General features: G+C 56.1%; 1 protein-coding gene across 1 annotated transcript; it reads left to right on the forward strand.

The window, feature by feature from the left end:
• Window positions 1–1,038: 1,038 nt before the first annotated feature.
• Window positions 1,039–13,426, forward strand: LOC306649507 (extracellular serine/threonine protein kinase FAM20C-like; the record flags this gene model as incomplete). The annotated part of the gene is given in 11 exon segments (XM_079120524.1): window positions 1,039–1,093; window positions 1,780–1,856; window positions 1,933–1,985; window positions 2,403–2,431; window positions 2,434–2,494; window positions 4,120–4,235; window positions 10,193–10,373; window positions 10,997–11,106; window positions 11,321–11,402; window positions 11,795–11,854; window positions 12,490–13,426. Coding segments are annotated over 11 exon segments (1,074 nt in total). The 3' UTR covers window positions 12,740–13,426.
• Window positions 13,427–17,336: the final 3,910 nt, after the last annotated feature.

Consider the following 17,336-nt stretch of genomic DNA (forward strand, 5'->3'; position numbering starts at 1 on the left):
CCTGCCTGTGGCGACCTGAGCAGAGGGAGCTTCAGTGCAGCTTACAGATGGAAACTTTCAACAGGCAAGAGATCCTGCCACAGCAGGAAGCACAGACAACCTCACCCGCAGCAGGCTGAGTGCAGCCTGCACTGGGAGCAGCTCCAGAGAGGAGCCTGGAGGGCGGCATGGCCAGTACCCTGGAGAGGGGACACAGTCCTCCTGGTTAGAATCTGCTGACCTCCCAGGGAGCCGACTGGTGGCTTTCCTGCTTGTCCCCCTGAGCAGCCCTGAGTGTCCTGAGCCTGAACCACCCTCACCCTCTCTGCACTCCAGTCAGGCCCCTGGGTCTCTGTCAGGAAGGGTCCAGGTAGTGCTGGGTCAGGAAGCCCAGGTTGCAACTCCCCAACCCTGGGCTCCCACCAAACCCCAAAACTGCCGTGTGTGGGGAGGACAAGCGTGGGGACTGGAATCCCAGGCGATGATGATGCCCCTTGCTATGCACACCAAGGGAGGACCCACCCCATGACCTGGGCCGGGGCCGTGGTGGCACACACACTGAACAAGCACCAGCCCTGCTGAGTCGCCAGGTGCACAAACAGATCGATCAGACCCTCCAGAGGAGCTCTGGACTGTCTGAGCTGTCACTGCAGGTTACTGAGTAAGTCCCTGCCGCTGTGTGGCCTCGTCATCTCTATCTGTAGAGTGGGAGAGTTGTGATCCTGAGTTTCCTCCATCGTAGAGCATCGAGGACCCGAAGGAGCCAGGTCCCTCAAGGGAGCTACCCTCTGGCTCTTCCCTTGGCAGGCCACCCACCTGCCCATAACTTGGGAACGTTGCAGACCTGGTTGCCTACCAGTGCCAGACAGGCCTCCAACAGGACAGTCGGTCACTTGGTACTGAGAAGCCAGGCTCAAAATCAGAGTGTATGGGCACTGGGCACGACATCTCATATCCTATCTGGCTGTTCCCTGAACTTAAGGGGAGAGGCCCAACACAGCCTGTCCCTTGTCCAAGGCCACCCAAGCAGCACTAAAGTCCGGAAACCCAACCCCCAACATGCCAAGGGGAAGCCAGGACTCCAGGGAGGAGCTGCTGGCAGCATCCACTGCAGGTGAGGGGCCAGCACCGTGCCAGAGCAGCTGGTGGCCCAGCTCTGGCTTTGTGTCGGGAAGTCACAGGTGGCGCATTACTGCTCTGAAGAGAGGGTTTCTGTCTGCTCACCAGCCAGAAGGACAAGAGGGATGCTGTGGCTCATCCTTGCTGGCACTGGGGAAGGTTCCATAAAGGATTTGCCTTGGGACTGAGGCTGGCAAATGGCTGCATTTGAGATTTAAACCAAAACTTCTCAGGACTGCAGGATGGGATGACATACTAGGCAGAAAGCAAGATCCACAGTCTGTGTAGGGCTAAAGACCATGGGTCAGACATGCTGGCTGCAGGCCTGGTCAGAACCTTTATAAGGGGACCCAGACCCAGGGGCCCCATTTCTCAAACTTCAACTTCTCTGATTGAGCACCCCTGAGTTCCGGGAAGTCCAGGCTGGATATTCCTTGAGACACACGTGTGGAAATGCTGACTTAACCCTGGAGGTGGAAGGGAGACTTTTCCAAGAGGAGAAGTGTCAGCAAGAATGGAGGACCAAAGACAAGAACAGGAAATGGTGGGGAATTACAGCTCAGCTTGGGAGCTGGACAGGGCAGTGAGGAAACTGAGGCCCAGGCCCCAGTGCCATGTGTCCCTGTGGGACAGAAAGCCACACAAAGAGGGCCTATGAAGGCTGCCCAGCTTCTCTTTCAGAGGAGACAGTGACTGAGGAGGGCAGGTCTGCAGAGAGATTGTCCCCCAACCGCAGCCCAAGCCCATGCCCTGGAAAGGTGTGTCTAATCCAGTTGGGGGCCATCTTTCTGCAGCAGGGCCACTCAGCTCTTATCTCCTTATCTCTGGGTGCAGAGGCAGGTGCTGCCTTTGCCCATCAGCTTAGCCAAGAAGCCATTTGGCAGGAGGTGGGTTCCCAGGGGAGCTGGTTTGGGGAGTACCAACCCCATGTTACAAGTGCTCCCGCCCACCTTGGGGCAAGTGCTCCATCTGTCCACAGCTGCCTCCCGAGTCACTAAACAGGGCTGGGAGGAGGTACCCGGCCCCACGCAGCATTTCCACCTGCAGCACAGGCTGCAGAGGGGAGTGAAGCAGGGAGCAGCTGGACAGCCGTGAGACCTAAGTACTTATTACCCTTAAGTATACATACTTAATGGTACGTTTGCATCATTTAATTTCCAGCAGTGACTCTGTGACAACCGGTTAGCAAAATCTTCAGACATTTAAGTCAGCTCTGGAAAACTGGCACAGTGTGTCCAGCATACAGCGTGCCCCTCAGCTGGGGCATTGCTCAGTGACAAACCCTTTCTACCCATTTCCTCCAGGCAAACGAGGGAGCAGGAGACACCTCCCGACTTTTTTATTTCTCTGACTACGAGCGGCACAATGCGGAGATCGCTGCCTTCCACTTGGACAGGTGAGCCCCTCCTCCACAGAGCAGCCCCTTCCACCTGGACAGGAGAGCCCTGTCCTCTGAGAGCCAGGTGCCCATCAAGCATCATTTCACAGGTCTGTTAGTGCACATCCACCAGAAGGCACAGGCCGAGGCTCTGAGGTCTACAGTGTCTTGTCACTGTCATCTCCCCATGATGGTCTCCATGGTCTCTGTTCAGAGCACCCTGCTCGAGTTGGTTCTTCAAACTCTCTCAATGCCTAGTTGGGCAAACCTTCACACCCCAGGTCCACAGTCCAGAAAACTGAGGCCCTGAGAGAAATATCTGCCCAGAGATGAGCCCTTCCCTTGTGGCCCTGATAACCCAGGCAGGTGCCTCTCATGTGCCCAGCAGAAGCATCAAGATGAATGGTAGGTTTGGGGTCTCAGAGAACACAGGAAAAAGAAAAGCAGGCAGGAAGAGAGGAAGAATTATTATTCCTATGAATTTTTACATGGATAATCACAGGGTGGGACTTCTCTGAGGGACCAAAGAAGACTTCCTGGAGGAAGGAGCACCCACAGCAGAATGAGGGGAGGCCTGGCCCCAGCCTCCTGAGGGTCAGCTGTGACCCGCAGGACGAAGCTCATTTTCAGATTCCACCCAGCTGCAGGGAGGTAGGACCACCCACAGGAGCCCTATGAGATGGCCAGTGTTTACCCTCAAGGAGTGACCACGGCCTGATTCTGGGGTCAGGTCCGAGAGATCTGGAGGACAGAAAGCACCAACCAATCAGCAGCAGAAAGGAGGATCCCACCCTTGGCCTCTGCCTCTGGAGCCTCCTGGCTGCTCCACAGGGCCCTGGCTGGACAGAAGTGTCACCCCCACCACCACTCCCAACCCCCATAGCTGGTTGAATGAAGAGTCTGGACCCCATACCAGACCCACAGACCAGGATCTGCATTTTAACAGAATCGAGTGATCCATGTAAGATCGCAAACCTTATGTGAGATCTCCAGAAGTCAGATTTCCAACCATTTCATTTTCCCAGGACAGCCCAACCTGAGAGAAAGGCCTTCCCATGGAAAGGACCATAGTGACTCCCCAGCCATGAGGTCACTCTCTCGAAAACACGGACCCCAGTTGACTTGCTTATAAGACAGGGCAGCAGAGCCCAGGGTGCACATGCCTGTGGGAGGTGGCGATGCCGCTGCAGCCAGGCTGACCCTGGGTCCTACGTGTGCACCCTGTTCCTCCATGCCTGGCCACTTCTGCAGAGGATGCCTGTGCAGCTATCATGCATCCTGTGTCAGCAGAAAATGCTCGTATCCGGCATCTCCATTTAATTAAGCAAGTGGCAGTGCATGCCATACGGCTCAGAAAGAGTTCCATTAAGAGTGGCTAATTTAATTTAATTTCATTTTAAATTTAGCCCTAGAATGAGGGCATGTTTTAGTTATCCGGATGCCTGGCAGGGCTGAGGCAAATTCACAAGGACTTGTCCTTCCAGGGTGTGTTCGGCCTGTTGCTGTTGGTGCCAGGCAGAGCCATGGCCCCAAGCCAGATTTGAGTGAAGGCCAGGAGAGGCCTGGTTCACCAGCCACTGCCTGGGTTGCCAGGAATCCACCACAGAAAGTGAAGACCTCTTCCTCTCCTCTTCTCTTGCCAGGATCCTGGACTTCCGCAGAGTCCCTCCTGTGGCTGGCAGGATGGTCAACATGACCAAGGAAATTCGGGATGTCACTCGAGACAAGAAGTTGTGGAGGACCTTCTTTGTCTCTCCAGGTAGCTATGTATGGCCCTTCATGCAGCCCCCAACAGGTGGCGCCCTTGGCCACCTCTAGAGAGGGGTCATGCAAAGGCCACTCCTCCTGCTTCCACTTGGAGAAGACCAGGTGCCCCTTCCCTTTCCATGTGTATGGATCCGCCAACAAGGTTCCAGAAACCCGGGCAGGGCTCTTCCTCACTCTCAGGCTCTGTGCTAGGCAGGAAGGTTATTTTTACATTTGTTCACTGTTTGGTTTAAAAGGCAAAGGAACTCACTCTCAGATAGGCTCAGCCTCTCCCAGTGGCCTTGTCCACCCAGAGACCTCCCTTCTCCCAGACACTCCCCAGCAAGACACACACCTGGCAACAGGCCAGGCAGCCCCTTCCCTCAAGGAGCCAACTGGTGAGAGCAGCAGCTTCCCATCTCTGGTGCCCTTGGAGGAGGCACAGGTGCTGGCCTCTCAGGTGCACCACAGAGATCCTCAGTTCACAGGAGCCCTGACACTTTGCTTGTGAATCCCAAGTGTGCACCCACGCTAATCACACCCACTCAGTTATCCGCCCCGTGATCTCGCTGTCTGAGCTCTTCCTCGCCCGGGGCCCCTGCTGAGCTGCTTCCTACCACTGAGCTGTGGGGAGCCTCCGACTTCTGCTCCATTCTTGAGAGTGCCCAGTGGCTCCAGCAATGCCAGCAAAGCGGAATGAAGTGGTGGGTGTGTAAACTAGGCTGGCTGAAGACGATCACACCACAGGAGCACCCCAGCCACATGCCCAGCTCCGTAATTCGTGCACATAAATCCAATTAAGGGCCCTGATTAGCTGTGCCCTAAGAATTGCTGGCACATAAAAGCCCGAACTGAAAACTCGTTTCCTGATGGGTCTCAGATCAGCGTGCGCAGCATCGCCTCTTGGTGCGCAGCATCGCATTGGTGAGCTTGTCAGAAGCAAGGGCCAGGAATCGTACTTCAGCTGAGCTCTGTTCTTATCCTCCAGCACACATCTGCACGCTCATATGGTCTCCTCCTCTAATGAGAGAAAAATAGGACAGAAATTCCCAAAGGGCAGAGAGGAATGTTCCCTACCCCCCTGGCCTCTCCTGACAGAATCAAGGGACCCAATAAGAGCCTGTGAGTTGGCAGGGTCTTTGGGGTTGGTTGTGCTTAGGCCATGCCAGAGCTGGGACTGTGTCACTCACAAGCAGCTCGGCCTTCTCTTGAAGGGCTTTCCTGCAGGGACCTTACCTCTGGGGCCCCTCCCCACCTCCACCCTGACCTCAGAACTTGGCAATTGGCCATGATGTTCACTCCTCCACCGTGTCACCAGCGCCTCCACTGCCAGCCCCATCTCCTGCCCCACTGCTTGTGGGAACCCTGCCGTCCAGCCATGCACACCCAGAGAGAAGCCACACAACCCTCTCTGGCCATGCACACCTGGGAGCAGTGCCGCTAGGCAGCCACCCAGCTGCACTCAGACCTTTGACTCCTCTTCACTGTTTTTTTCCTTTATTGTGACTTTTGCAGCAACATATTTCAAAGGTTCAAAATATTAAGAGAATAACACCCCCAGGCGTTGGTGCCCACCCCCAGGTGAGCAGTTGCTGACAGACATTCTTAGACCCACTGCCCTTCACTTCAGAGCAGGCTCCTCCCAGCTCTCAGTTCAGGACAAAAGACAACACAGGTCCAGGGCTGGGCAGGGAGGGCCCTAAGTCCCCCCCATCTGATAAGCTGAGGATGGGCCTTGACTGTGGCTGCAGGCGAATAATGTCATGATCCCAGCTGCCCATGGGGGTGTAGGCTCAGCATCAGAACTGTGGGCAGGGGAGAGCCCAGCACCCCACAGCCCTGGACCCCAGCTGACAGTGCTAACAGCACTCAGGCGGAAGGCTGCTTCTCCTGGTGGCATGGGCAGGTGGGACAGGTCCACCACATTGGGCAAGACTGTGCTTTCTAGCTGACACCCAGCACTGCTGGGTCATCTCTGGCTGGGCAGCAACAAGGGTTCAGGCAACAGGCACAGTGGGCTCAGGGCTAAGAGCCGTACAGCTTCTCCAGAGCTCCAAGGATGGGCCTGTGGGGCAGGTTGTCCTTGTCCTGCTTTTAGTTTTATTGAGGTGAGATTGGCCTACAGTGATAGGTATATCGCATTTAGACAGCTAAGCTTGGTGGCACTGAATACAGATGCTGTGGCACCCTCTGCCATCAGGACAGAACCTCATCTCCAGTCCCCTGAGCTGCCTCCCATGTTCCTAGTGAGCCACCTGCTGTGGTTTTGAGCACCTGGAGGCTCACAGCGTGTCCTTTGGTTCTGTTCCATCACCATGGTGACTCCAAGGTTCACCCATGTTATTTGAGTCTCTGGAGTTTGTGGAGGACTGTGCCCTGGGTGGATGTCTCCGTTCTGTTTGTCCATTCACCTGTCAACAGGCATTGTAAGGGACATGGTTAACTAACTTGCCAAGACGAAGCAGAGGAGCTGGGGTTGGAGGATGCAGGAAAGGGAAGCAACAGGTTTCCATGCCAGGTGTCACTTCCCCACTGACGGGGTACAGACTCCTGAGACAGCAACCCAAGTGGCTCCCAAGGGCAGAGCCACTGAAGCAGTTGAAGCTGCCTGCTCCAGAATTCTTGGCACCGATGGATTTAGGTCAGTTTCTAATAGTGAAGGATTGTGGATATTTTTGTTTTTAAAAACAAAAGTCTGAGCCACCTCTTCACCTGAACAGCTAAATCAAGATCCTTCCACCTCCCTCTTTGGTTGGCATTTGGTACCACTCCTGGCCCTCAGCAGGGAGCTATCAGTTCTGAGGCCCAGGAGCCTCAGAGGCCACTTAAATCCGTCCTCGAGTGACTCACTAGAGCTGTCATGGACCGGGGACTCCACAGCAGACATCCGCCCTGGCTTTTGGCTTTCGATGACATTTTCTGCCAGCTGCAGATTCGCCCATGATACTCCAGAAGTTCCGTGTTGCACCTGGACAGCACGCTCTTGACCTCGGCTGGACTGGGCTCTGCCACCACTTTAGAGTGCCATCTCAGGGATCCCACGTCCTGCCCCGGGGCGCTGCTATCAGCGGGTTTCTTCCCAGAGCCTTTGGGAATGTGTGGCTTCCTCTGGAGCAGCGGATCTCAGGAGCCAGCTTTGACCTCATTTTAGAAAAGAAAATCTGCTCAGAGTCATCAGTATCCATTCTGCTCTGCTTGCACTTCCCGACCCATCCGATGCCAAAACCGTCATCCCTGCTTCACTGACACCAGGTCAACGGGAGACGCCGGTCCACGGCAGGGTCTGCTGCCTCTGTGTGGCTCTCCTCTGGGTTTGGTCAAGAAAGAGAAAAGCCCAGGTATCCAGGAAGACAGCCAGGGCAACAGAGGGGTGATAGTGGCCCTGGGGTCCCAGGGTCACTGCAGGAAGGAGATGGGCTAGAGCCCAGACACAGTGGGGTCTGTGAAAGTCACATTCAGAGAGGACAGTTAAAGTGCCTGACACCACACAGCTGTGGAGCAGAACCCAAGACTTTGAAGCCCCAAATGCTCAAGGAACATGCTCCTTGACCTTTTCTGTAAAATTCTGCAAGGTGGACACTTCTATGTGGCCTCCCCCAGGCAGGACACAAGTCATGGGCAGCTCCCAAAGCCACCCGCCCCTCCGGGCCTCAGTCCCCACACAGCATAGAGGTTTTTCCCTGATTGGCCCGAGTGGCTAGGTGGTCATCAAGACAGTCCACCCTGTCCCATTTGAATACACTTCGAGGAAGAATGGGGCTCCAGTGTGGGTCTTCTGCCAGCAACTAGAGGGCCACCCCCGAAAGAGGCATGTCCACTGCCCTGTGCAATGTTGTGGCCCACATTCCAGGGTGGATGACCAAGTCTCCTCCTGCATGGTGACCCACCTCCTGCTGAGCCAACCTCTGTCCCTCAGATAGGCCCATCCTGGACCCTAGGCACACGGGCCAGGGCCTTCTGGGATCATGAGGAGGGTTGTGTGCTCATGGCCCCAGGTCAGGACCAGGCCCTGGGAGAGGCCCTGGCCTCCCCTCACTCTCTGTCTACTAGAGCTGCTAATTGAAAAGGATGCCCCCTTACCCCTTAAAGTGGGGCCGCCCTCTCTGCTCCATGGTCACCTTCGCTGGACTTCACGTAGTTGCCTTATGTGATGCTTCTCCCAGGCTGCGGGCACAGCTCAACCCTCATGCACAGGTGAGGAGCTGAGCAGAGATGTGTGCTGCCTCTCCCAGGTCATGCAGCCGGAAGGGACCCTGAGTCTCAGAGACCCAGCCCCACCCCAGATGCTCTTTCGAGTGGGCTTTGGAGCTGGTGAGGAGAGAGCTGTGGACTGTGAAATACTTGCCCTCTTAAGGCGATACCACCTAGAACTGGCTCAGGAGGACATGCCTGTCAGCGTGCCTGTCATGGCACCCTGAAAATGGACTGAATTGTGTCAGCAGCCAGAGCCATGCAGCTGACCCCCTAAGATGGCCCTACAATAATTATCCAGCTTTGGTGCTGGGATGGAGGCCGGGAAGGGGAGAGGCAGCGGGCAGCTCATGGGGAGCCTGGCGGCTAGGACATGCTGTGTTCCTCAGGCTTCGGTTATGCCAGCACCCTCCCCTCTCTCCATCTGCCCCTCTGTGACCCTCACTGGCCATTCTCCTGACCCTATGAGTGGGAAGGAGCAGGAAGCAAGGCAGGGCCCCTCCTGCTCCACCAGAGGCTTCCTCCTGTCTCCACATCCCAGGCATTTGCAGGTTTCTCCTGACCAAACAAGTCAAAGCAGGAAAACACAGATTTACTCAGTAAACAAGTACAAGAATAGACCCTCCATGGACCGTGATCGGCGTGAACCCCCAGCAGGCATGCTGTAAACCGTGACAGCCAGGAGCTTGCAGATTTTAAACTTTCAAGATAGAATTCACATGCCATAAGTCACCATTTCAAGGTGTGAGATTCAGGGGTTTTAGTACATGCGCTCTGTTTTGCGAACCCAGAACATTTCCCCCACCCAAGAAAGACCCCAGAGCCTGCCCCAGCACTCGAGATGCCCCTGAGCCCATGCGTGGGGCACCCCCTGCCTGGCTTCTCTCACCGGGCACAATGTCCTCTCCACTGGTCTGCACCACAGCCTCTCAGCACTCTGTTCCCAATCCAGGGATGGATGAGACTTGGTTGTGTGAGAATTCTGCATCTTGTTTAGCTGGTGGCTTTGAGGCTGGGTTCCTGCTGTGAGCACATTCGGGCAAAGGGCGGGAACACATTTCGTTTTTGTTAGGTAGATGCCTGCGAGTGGGGCCGCTGGGTCACATGCTAACTCCTGCTTAACCAGCACCTGTGCAGGTCACCGCCCCAGCAGGGTACTGCGGTTCCAGTGCCCCACGTCCTTGCCAAACTTGCTATCATCCAGTCCTTCAAGCAGAACCACCCTCGTGGGTGTGAGATGCTTTCTCCTTGTGGGTTTGACTTGCGTTTCTCTGATGACCACTGATGTCGAGCATCTTTTCATAGGCTTGTTGACCATTTGTGTATCTTCTTTGGAAAAGGATCCATGCACATTCTTTGCCCATGTATTAATTGGGATTTTTTTTATTATTCTGTCATGAGAATCCTTTATATATCCCTCAATAGTAGATCCCCATCAGCTTTCTGATTTGCAAAGATTTTCCCATTTTGTGGATTCTCTCGTTCTTCGTGGTACAAATCATTCTGGGGGCTACTGAACAGAGACTCTGGAGTTTCCATGGATTGCAGCCCTTGGATTCTGGGGTGAGGAGAAGTCAGCCAGCTCCTCCCTCAGACTCTAGGGCTGTGGGGCCTAAGAGCCCACAGCAGGGTTGACTCGAGGCATGGGGCTGGAGGTGGTCACTGAGGCCATGTGAGGATGGGGGTGAGTCCTGCCCTTGAGACGCTCCAGGCAGAGCCCTGGAAGACCAGGATGGCACGGGGGACAGCTGAAGGTGACAGGTCTGTCTCTCCCACCAGCCAACAACATCTGCTTCTATGGGGAGTGCTCCTACTACTGCTCCACAGAGCATGCCCTGTGTGGGAGGCCAGACCAGATAGAGGGCTCCCTGGCAGCCTTCCTGCCCGACCTGTCCCTGGCCAAGAGAAAGACCTGGCGCAACCCCTGGCGACGCTCCTACCACAAGCGCAAGAAAGCAGAGTGAGTGCAGAGCTGGGCCCCAGGGACTGGGGTGGCTGTTCACTCTGCAGCTAGGATGCCAGGCCTGGGAGGGCTTCGGGTTGTCATGGCCACAGGACAGGAAGGGGTGGCAGGGCCGGGTGTGACTCCAACTCTGTGCAGCTTGTGAGAGCACAGTGGGCCAGGTAAGTAGGAAGGGCCCTGACCTGAGAATTAGAAGCCCCCTAGGCACTGGCCTTACTGCAAGGTCCTTCAAAACGTGTCTTAGTATTTGAGCTTGGCCCTTGCCCCCCAAACCCTCTTGTCCCTTACACAGAAGAAGCATGCCCTACTCTTTCAACCAAGGTGTTCTTGTAGGTACAATGTCTAGGCACTGTTTCTTAACACAGAGCTGATGGTAGCCTCAGGCTTGGTTGGGGCCTCTACCAAGGTGTGGTCACCTCCCAGTCCTATAATCCTATTAATGCAACCTCATAGCCTCATAGTCAAGGCACGTTTCTCTGTAGACACTTGGCCTCCATCCCAAGCCCTCTTTGCCTGGAGTGGCCCCACTGGCTTGTGCTCTCCTGAGCCCAGTAGCCCTATAATTTGTCCTGGTTCTCCCTGCCCATGAAGGAGTCCCCCTCACACTGGCTCCCCTGCAGGTGGGAAGTTGACCCCGACTACTGTGAGGAGGTGAAGCAGACTCCACCCTATGACAGCGGCCACCGGGTCCTGGACATCATGGATATGACCATCTTTGATTTCCTCATGGGTATGTCCGTGGAACATGCTGGCCACTGGGGATGTGGGGTCCAGGTCCACCTGTGCCAACCCAGAACTCCCAGTGGACCCGCCTGCACCACACATTTGAAGAGGGACTAGTTCCCATTCTGCCGGGTTGTGCCCCCGAGGCTGTTCTTGGGGTGGACAGGAGGTGCCACTCTCAGTGGGCAGAGGCCTCTGAGCACCTGTACTTATCCCTGCAGGGAATATGGACCGCCACCACTACGAGACTTTTGAGAAGTTTGGAAATGAGACCTTCATTATCCACTTGGACAATGGAAGAGGGTGGGTCCCCTCACACCTCAGACCCCAACAGGCTGGCCACCTCTGCCCTGTGTGTGGCCCGGCCCAGAGCAAGAAGAGGCAGGCCTTGGTGAACAGGGAAGCCCCCAAGGACCCATCCCTTTGTGAAATGCAGGATGCCAGCCCCAGGCTCCATTCAGGGGCAACAGGGTCCCCATCACAGGGAGGGACAGCGGTTGGCCTTGTCAGGTGCAGTAACCCTAGGAGGTGTGTCCATTGTCCCCTTCTGCTGCCCCAGGAAAACAGGCCCAGACAGGCTCCATCCAGGAGAGAGTGGCCTCCAGTTAACAAGGCAGGAAAATGGTCATTCCCAAAAGGCTGCCCGGCCTTCACACCCTGCTCAGCGCCCTGATGGTTGTGCTTTCTCATGGCAGGTTTGGGAAATACGCACATGACGAGCTTTCCATCCTGGTGCCTCTACAGCAGTGCTGCAGGTAGGGCCCAAGGCCACCCCTGGCTGTGCAGGCCCAGAGGAGGCCAGCTCTCCCTCCTCCCTGCATGACACTGGAGACAGGCGTCTGTACCTGGTAGCCAGCCCCCAGCCATACCACGGCCATCAGCTCTCTGCCCACCCATCCACAACCCTGAGTTCCAGGGGCCCCACAAGGACACAGGCTGGCTCCTGTCACCACCCTGTGAAGATGCCAAGCCCCAGCACAGGCTCCAGCTTAGAACCAAGGACCCTGCCCCTGCCCATCCACCCATCCCTCCCACAGCTGGGGATACAGGGCAAAGTGGTTTGTGCTTCTCTCAGAAGACATCTCAAGATCTACCCACCCAAGGTCAAGGCCAGTGGGTGAGTTTGCCTGTGTCCGCCCCAAGGCCCAGGGTGCCTACCCACATCCCTACAAGGGGGAGCCCCGTCCATGTACAGATGAGAGGCAGGGCCAGAAAGGTACCAGTCTCGTATCTGTCCATCTCTCTGTCTCTCTGCTTCCCTCAGTCTCTCTCCATCTCTCCCTCTATCTCTCAGCTTCCGTCTCTCTCTCCCGGTCTCTTTCATCTTCTCCCCGCCCCCCGCCCTGGGGCAACCCGCCCCCAGCCCATGCTCACAGCCACCTCTCCACAGGATCAGGAAGTCTACCTACCTGCGCCTGCAGCTGCTGGCTAAGGACGAGTACAAGCTGAGCCTGTTGATGGCTGAGTCTCTGCAGAGGGACAGGGTGGCGCCCGTCCTCTTCCGCCTGCACCTGGAGGCCCTGGACCGGCGGCTGCGCATCGTGCTGCAGGCCGTGCGTGATTGTGTGGAGAGAGACGGGCTACGCAGCGTGGTGGAGGACGACCTGGACCCTGGGCACAGAACCTCCACTGAGAGGTAGTGACCTGCACCACCTGCACTGCCCACAATAGGAGCGTGGCTGCACATGCATCAGGAGCTTGGTGAAGTCGCGGACAGGACAGGGTTGTTCCTGCAGTGACCTGCCGTCCAGTGGCATGGCCAGCAGGACACTTCCGTGCTTCTCCAAGACCAGGACAGGCAGGATGCACTGCCTGTGCTCCCAAGGAGGCAGCAGCAATAGAGGCCTCCCATCCTTTTTGTAGGAAAGGAAGCCTTATTCACTGTTTTATATTTACATAAGGTACAGTGTACCAAGGGAGGGACGTCTGCACAGACCACGGTCACCTCTAGCCCTGCCCGAGGGCTGCCTCCAGGTTCTATGTGGTGCCTGTGCTCTGCACCTTCTCTTTCTGCTCTTGCCTCCCAGGCCTCCGCATTTAGAGGCTGGAGAGCCCCTTTGGGGATAAAAGAGGTTCCCAGTGGACGTCAGGGCCTGCGTGTGGACAGATGGATGCCCAAATGTGAATGACCAGTTACTCCCGGTGTCCAGCAGTGGCCCCGTCTCTCTCCATTGCAGCAGGCACCACTCACCCACGGCTTTGCTCTGGACAGTTGGTGTAAATGTCACGTGGGTCCTTGGGGACCACAGCAGCAGGTCGACCTTCCCAGAATTTTTGTGGAGTAGTTTGCGATGTGGTAAAAGTGCAATAAAGATACGGCAAGCGTGTATTTTCAGCCTCACTGGGGCAGGGCCCTCACACCCTGGTGCTCAGCCACCCGCCCACCAGTCCTCCCAGAAAGGCCTGGAGCCAGAAATGGCCAAGGCCCAGCATCCACAATGCCCATGTGGCCCAAAGCCACAGCCTGCTGCCAGGGAGCCGCCTGCCAACCCCTGGGATAAACAGGCCTGGTGAGGCCTGCACTCCCGAAAGTCAGAGGTGGATGTGAGGAGAGGAAAAGGCAGCTGCAGAGCCCTCTAAGGACTGGGTGGAGATCCCTGAGGCCACACGAAGCCCAGAGGGCCACACCCTGTCATGCAGGCACACCGTGTCTCCAGCAGGAGCTGCTCCAAGCCGGGGGCAGCTGGGAGACACCAGCCCCTTCCCAGAACCTGAAACCCACCTGCAGGGAAGGCCTACGCTCCCTCCAGCAAGTGGTGCCACCACCTCAGGGAGCAGGCCTACAAGCAAATGTGACAGAGGCTCGTCACAGACCCATACACCTCCAAGTCACCAGAATCCTGGAACAGAGGTCCTCCTCCTGCCAGGCGTTTCCTTGCCTGTCATCTGCCAGCCACTGGCAGCACTGGCCAGGGCACTCTGTGCTGAGGGAGGCTCCGTGTGCAATGGGCCCTGGGAGGCAGTCTACTAGGTCGCTCTGCTCCAAAGCCACATTGCAAGGCTGGTTTCAATTTTCTCATTTCACAGGTGGGAAACAGGCCGGGAGAGGGGAAGCCAAGCCATAAACCAGGTTAGACTCCCAGAACAGCAGAGCCAGAGTCAAAGATCCCGAGCCCAAGAGGGGCACAAGGCCCCCGGATCCTGAGCCAAGGCTGAGCTCAGAGGTGGGCTCCACACCACCAACAAGCAGACAGCCTCGGGCTGACAGATCTTTAGAGGAAACAGCAGAGTGATGAAGGGACCCAGGGTCTGCCTCCCCGTCCTGTCAGCACAAGGCCCCGTGCCCCCACAGTGTGGGCAGCTGCACAACCCTAACTTTCTCTCAGCCAGTCCACTTCTGGCCAGGAAAACCAGCATGTCCAAAGGTGCATCTGAGCCCCCACCTCAGTCTATCGGGGGCTGGGGTACAAGTGTCAGCCACGCACTGTGGGCCAGGCTGGGTCACACAGGAGTCACAAAACATCAGATTGGGAGGGACTGTCCCCAGGGCCCCCTCCCAAGTACCCTATAGGTCCACAGGACAGCTGAACTGTAATGTGGGAGGTCACAAGGCAGCACAGAAGCCAGGGACACAGATAAACATGCCCTTGAGACCAAATGAGACCATTTGGTGGCTGCACTGGATCAGCCCAGCACAGAGCCTGCAAAGGGCTCAAGAAGTTCAGATGCTAGTGTTCTTGAGACAGACATGATATAACTGGCTCTCAAGGGGTTGGGCTGATAGAGGTTGATCTCAGGGGCTTGAGCCGCTGCAGTCTTCTGCATGCTCAGTCTGCCCTGCCCACTGCAGGTGGCTCTGAGATGTTTGGGCTGGCCATGAAAAAGAAAAACTAAATCATCATGAGCTGCACCCTGGCCATCCTTGGCCGAGGCAGGGGACGGCCTGAGAGCAGGAGAGAATAGCCAGAGATAGCAGTAAGAGAAGGAGCCCTGGCCAGTAGGGCAGGCCAATCCAGTGTGCAGGTTCCTTGCTGCTGACCATGAGCCAACAGCAGGAATCCTCAGCCATCTCTTTGTGGAGAGTACAGAAGAGAAAGGACAGCTCAGTGACACCCAGAGACCAGCACAGAGGCAGGGAAGAGTTTGGGTGCCAGAGATCAAGAAGGGCACTAGAGCAGTGTGATGTGGGAGAGACTGAACAGGAAGAAGAAACTGGAAGGAACAGGAGATGAAATCGAGGACATCCCCAGAGAAAGAAGCCGAGCAATGTCATAAGAAGATGTAGCCCTCAGGTCAGGAAGCTGTGTGACTCCAGCGCCTGGGAACCTCCTGCCTGCAGCCCGCTCCAAGGCAGTTTCAGGGCTGCTGGGTGATGGAAACATTCCTTCAAAGTGCCCTCAGAAACCTCGTCCCCAGCGCGTCTGTGTGGCCATGGTGGTGGACATTTTGAGCACAGTGTGAAGCTGGCACCAGAGGACAGGCCCTCCAAAAGCAGGACCTGATTCAGAAAAAAGAACAGGAATGCAAAGAGACAAGGGGTCGGGGTGACAATGATGGGGTCCCAGGAGACCCTGCTACCCTGGTGCAGTAGACAGATGGGACACCAGGAGCTTGATGAACAGGAGGAAACAACTCTGCAAGCTCAGCTGTGAGAGAGCACCTCCCGTGCCCCAGGAGGCAGAGGCCACCCAAGAAAAGACAAGCAAGTCAGGCTACTCACCACCAGCTGGGGGGATTTGCACAAGAGCTTTCCAGCTTGGCAAGTTGACAGATGTGGCATGAAGCTGAAACAGTGCGGCCTAAGCCTGACATTTAGCCACAGGGAGGCAATCCCCAAACAGCAAAGCACCTGGGGAAACTTGCGGCAATGGACTTTCTCTGGGCTTTGCTGGGGGAGGGGACTGCCTTCATGACTTCATCTATGGTGTCATTAAAGACTTGGAACATTATTGTCTATTGCTTTGGTACAAATTCAAACCAAACCTTGCATTGGGCAGAGGTAAACAGGGTCAGCCCCAGCCCCTGTGCTGGCCAACAAGTGTCCCCAGCAGCCCCCATCTCCTGTTCTCTTTGCTCCTTGCTGTTGCTCAGGAATCACTGTCCTGTTGGGCCACTTCACAGCTTGGTAAACTGAGGCACCAACAGGTAAAGTGGATCCTTGGGTTTAGTACACAGTGCAAACCCCCACCTGTCCCTCACCCCAGGACCCTGTGCTCTCCCTGTAGCCTCTGGGTTGGCACAAAGCTGCAATGCCAGGCAGCAGAGTCAGCGCTGCTGAGATGACAAGATCTGACTGGAGCCCATGCCGAAAGCAGAGCAGCTTCAACAAAACCCCTGGCGGACAGAGCAGTGGTGCTTCCATAAACAGCCTTCCAGCAGAGCAGCCTGAGACGCAAGGTAGAACTCAAACAGGACTTAAAGAAAAAATCCAGGTGCATGCCTGTAATTTCACTGACTCAGGAGGCTGAGTCAGAAGGATCTCAAGTTCAAAGGCAGCCTCAGCAACTTAGCAAGGCCCTAAGCAACTCACTGAGACCCTATCTCTAAAAAGAATATTAAAAAGGGCTGGGGATGTGGCCCTTAAGCACCCCTGGGTTCAATCCCTGGTACAAAAAAAAAAAAAAAAAAAAAAAAAAAAAAAAAAAAAAACCCTCCTCAGTGGGTCTGGGCTTCATTTCGCCGAGTCCAGGAATGAGGAAGAAGAGGTAGCAGTGCAGACGGCTCCTGCCCAGGGCTGGCCTCCCTCTCCCTGAACTAAAATAGATAAGAGAACAAACAAATAAATAGACAAACGAGACTCACTATGACCTCTTCCCAAAGGGCAGAATGAGCCACCAAGCTGCGGGGCCACCAGTCCCCTGCCCCAGAAATCTGAGATGGGCTCAGAACAAAGTATCGACTGCCCTTCAGATGAGGACAGAGGCTCCTGGGCCCCTGGTAGGCAGGAGGGCTGCAGTCCTGAGTCCCTGCACCCATGTGCCTGCACCCCAGTCACCTCTAGGGCTTAAGAGCCCAGACCTCAGCATCCCCTGACTCCTCATGAAGAGGCTGAGCCTTCACTGCTCCTGGGCCCCCGGCATGGGCTCCTGAGCTCCCCTCAGGGTCTCTTACCCTGAGACACGTGGAGCTTCACTGACCTCATAACACCTTGAGCAGGTGCACCTGCACACCTTGCCCGTGTGGGACCTCTCCCAAGTGCTGCCTTCAGGAGGGTCCCAAGGAGATGAAAAGAGAGGGCGGGGACCCTTTGCTGTCCAGGCAGGGGTGGGGCTGCAGTGGGGGAATGGGAGGAGACTG

Source organism: Sciurus vulgaris (genome assembly GCF_902686455.1).
Source record: "Sciurus vulgaris genome assembly, chromosome: 18".
Classification (NCBI taxonomy): Eukaryota; Metazoa; Chordata; class Mammalia; order Rodentia; family Sciuridae; genus Sciurus; species Sciurus vulgaris.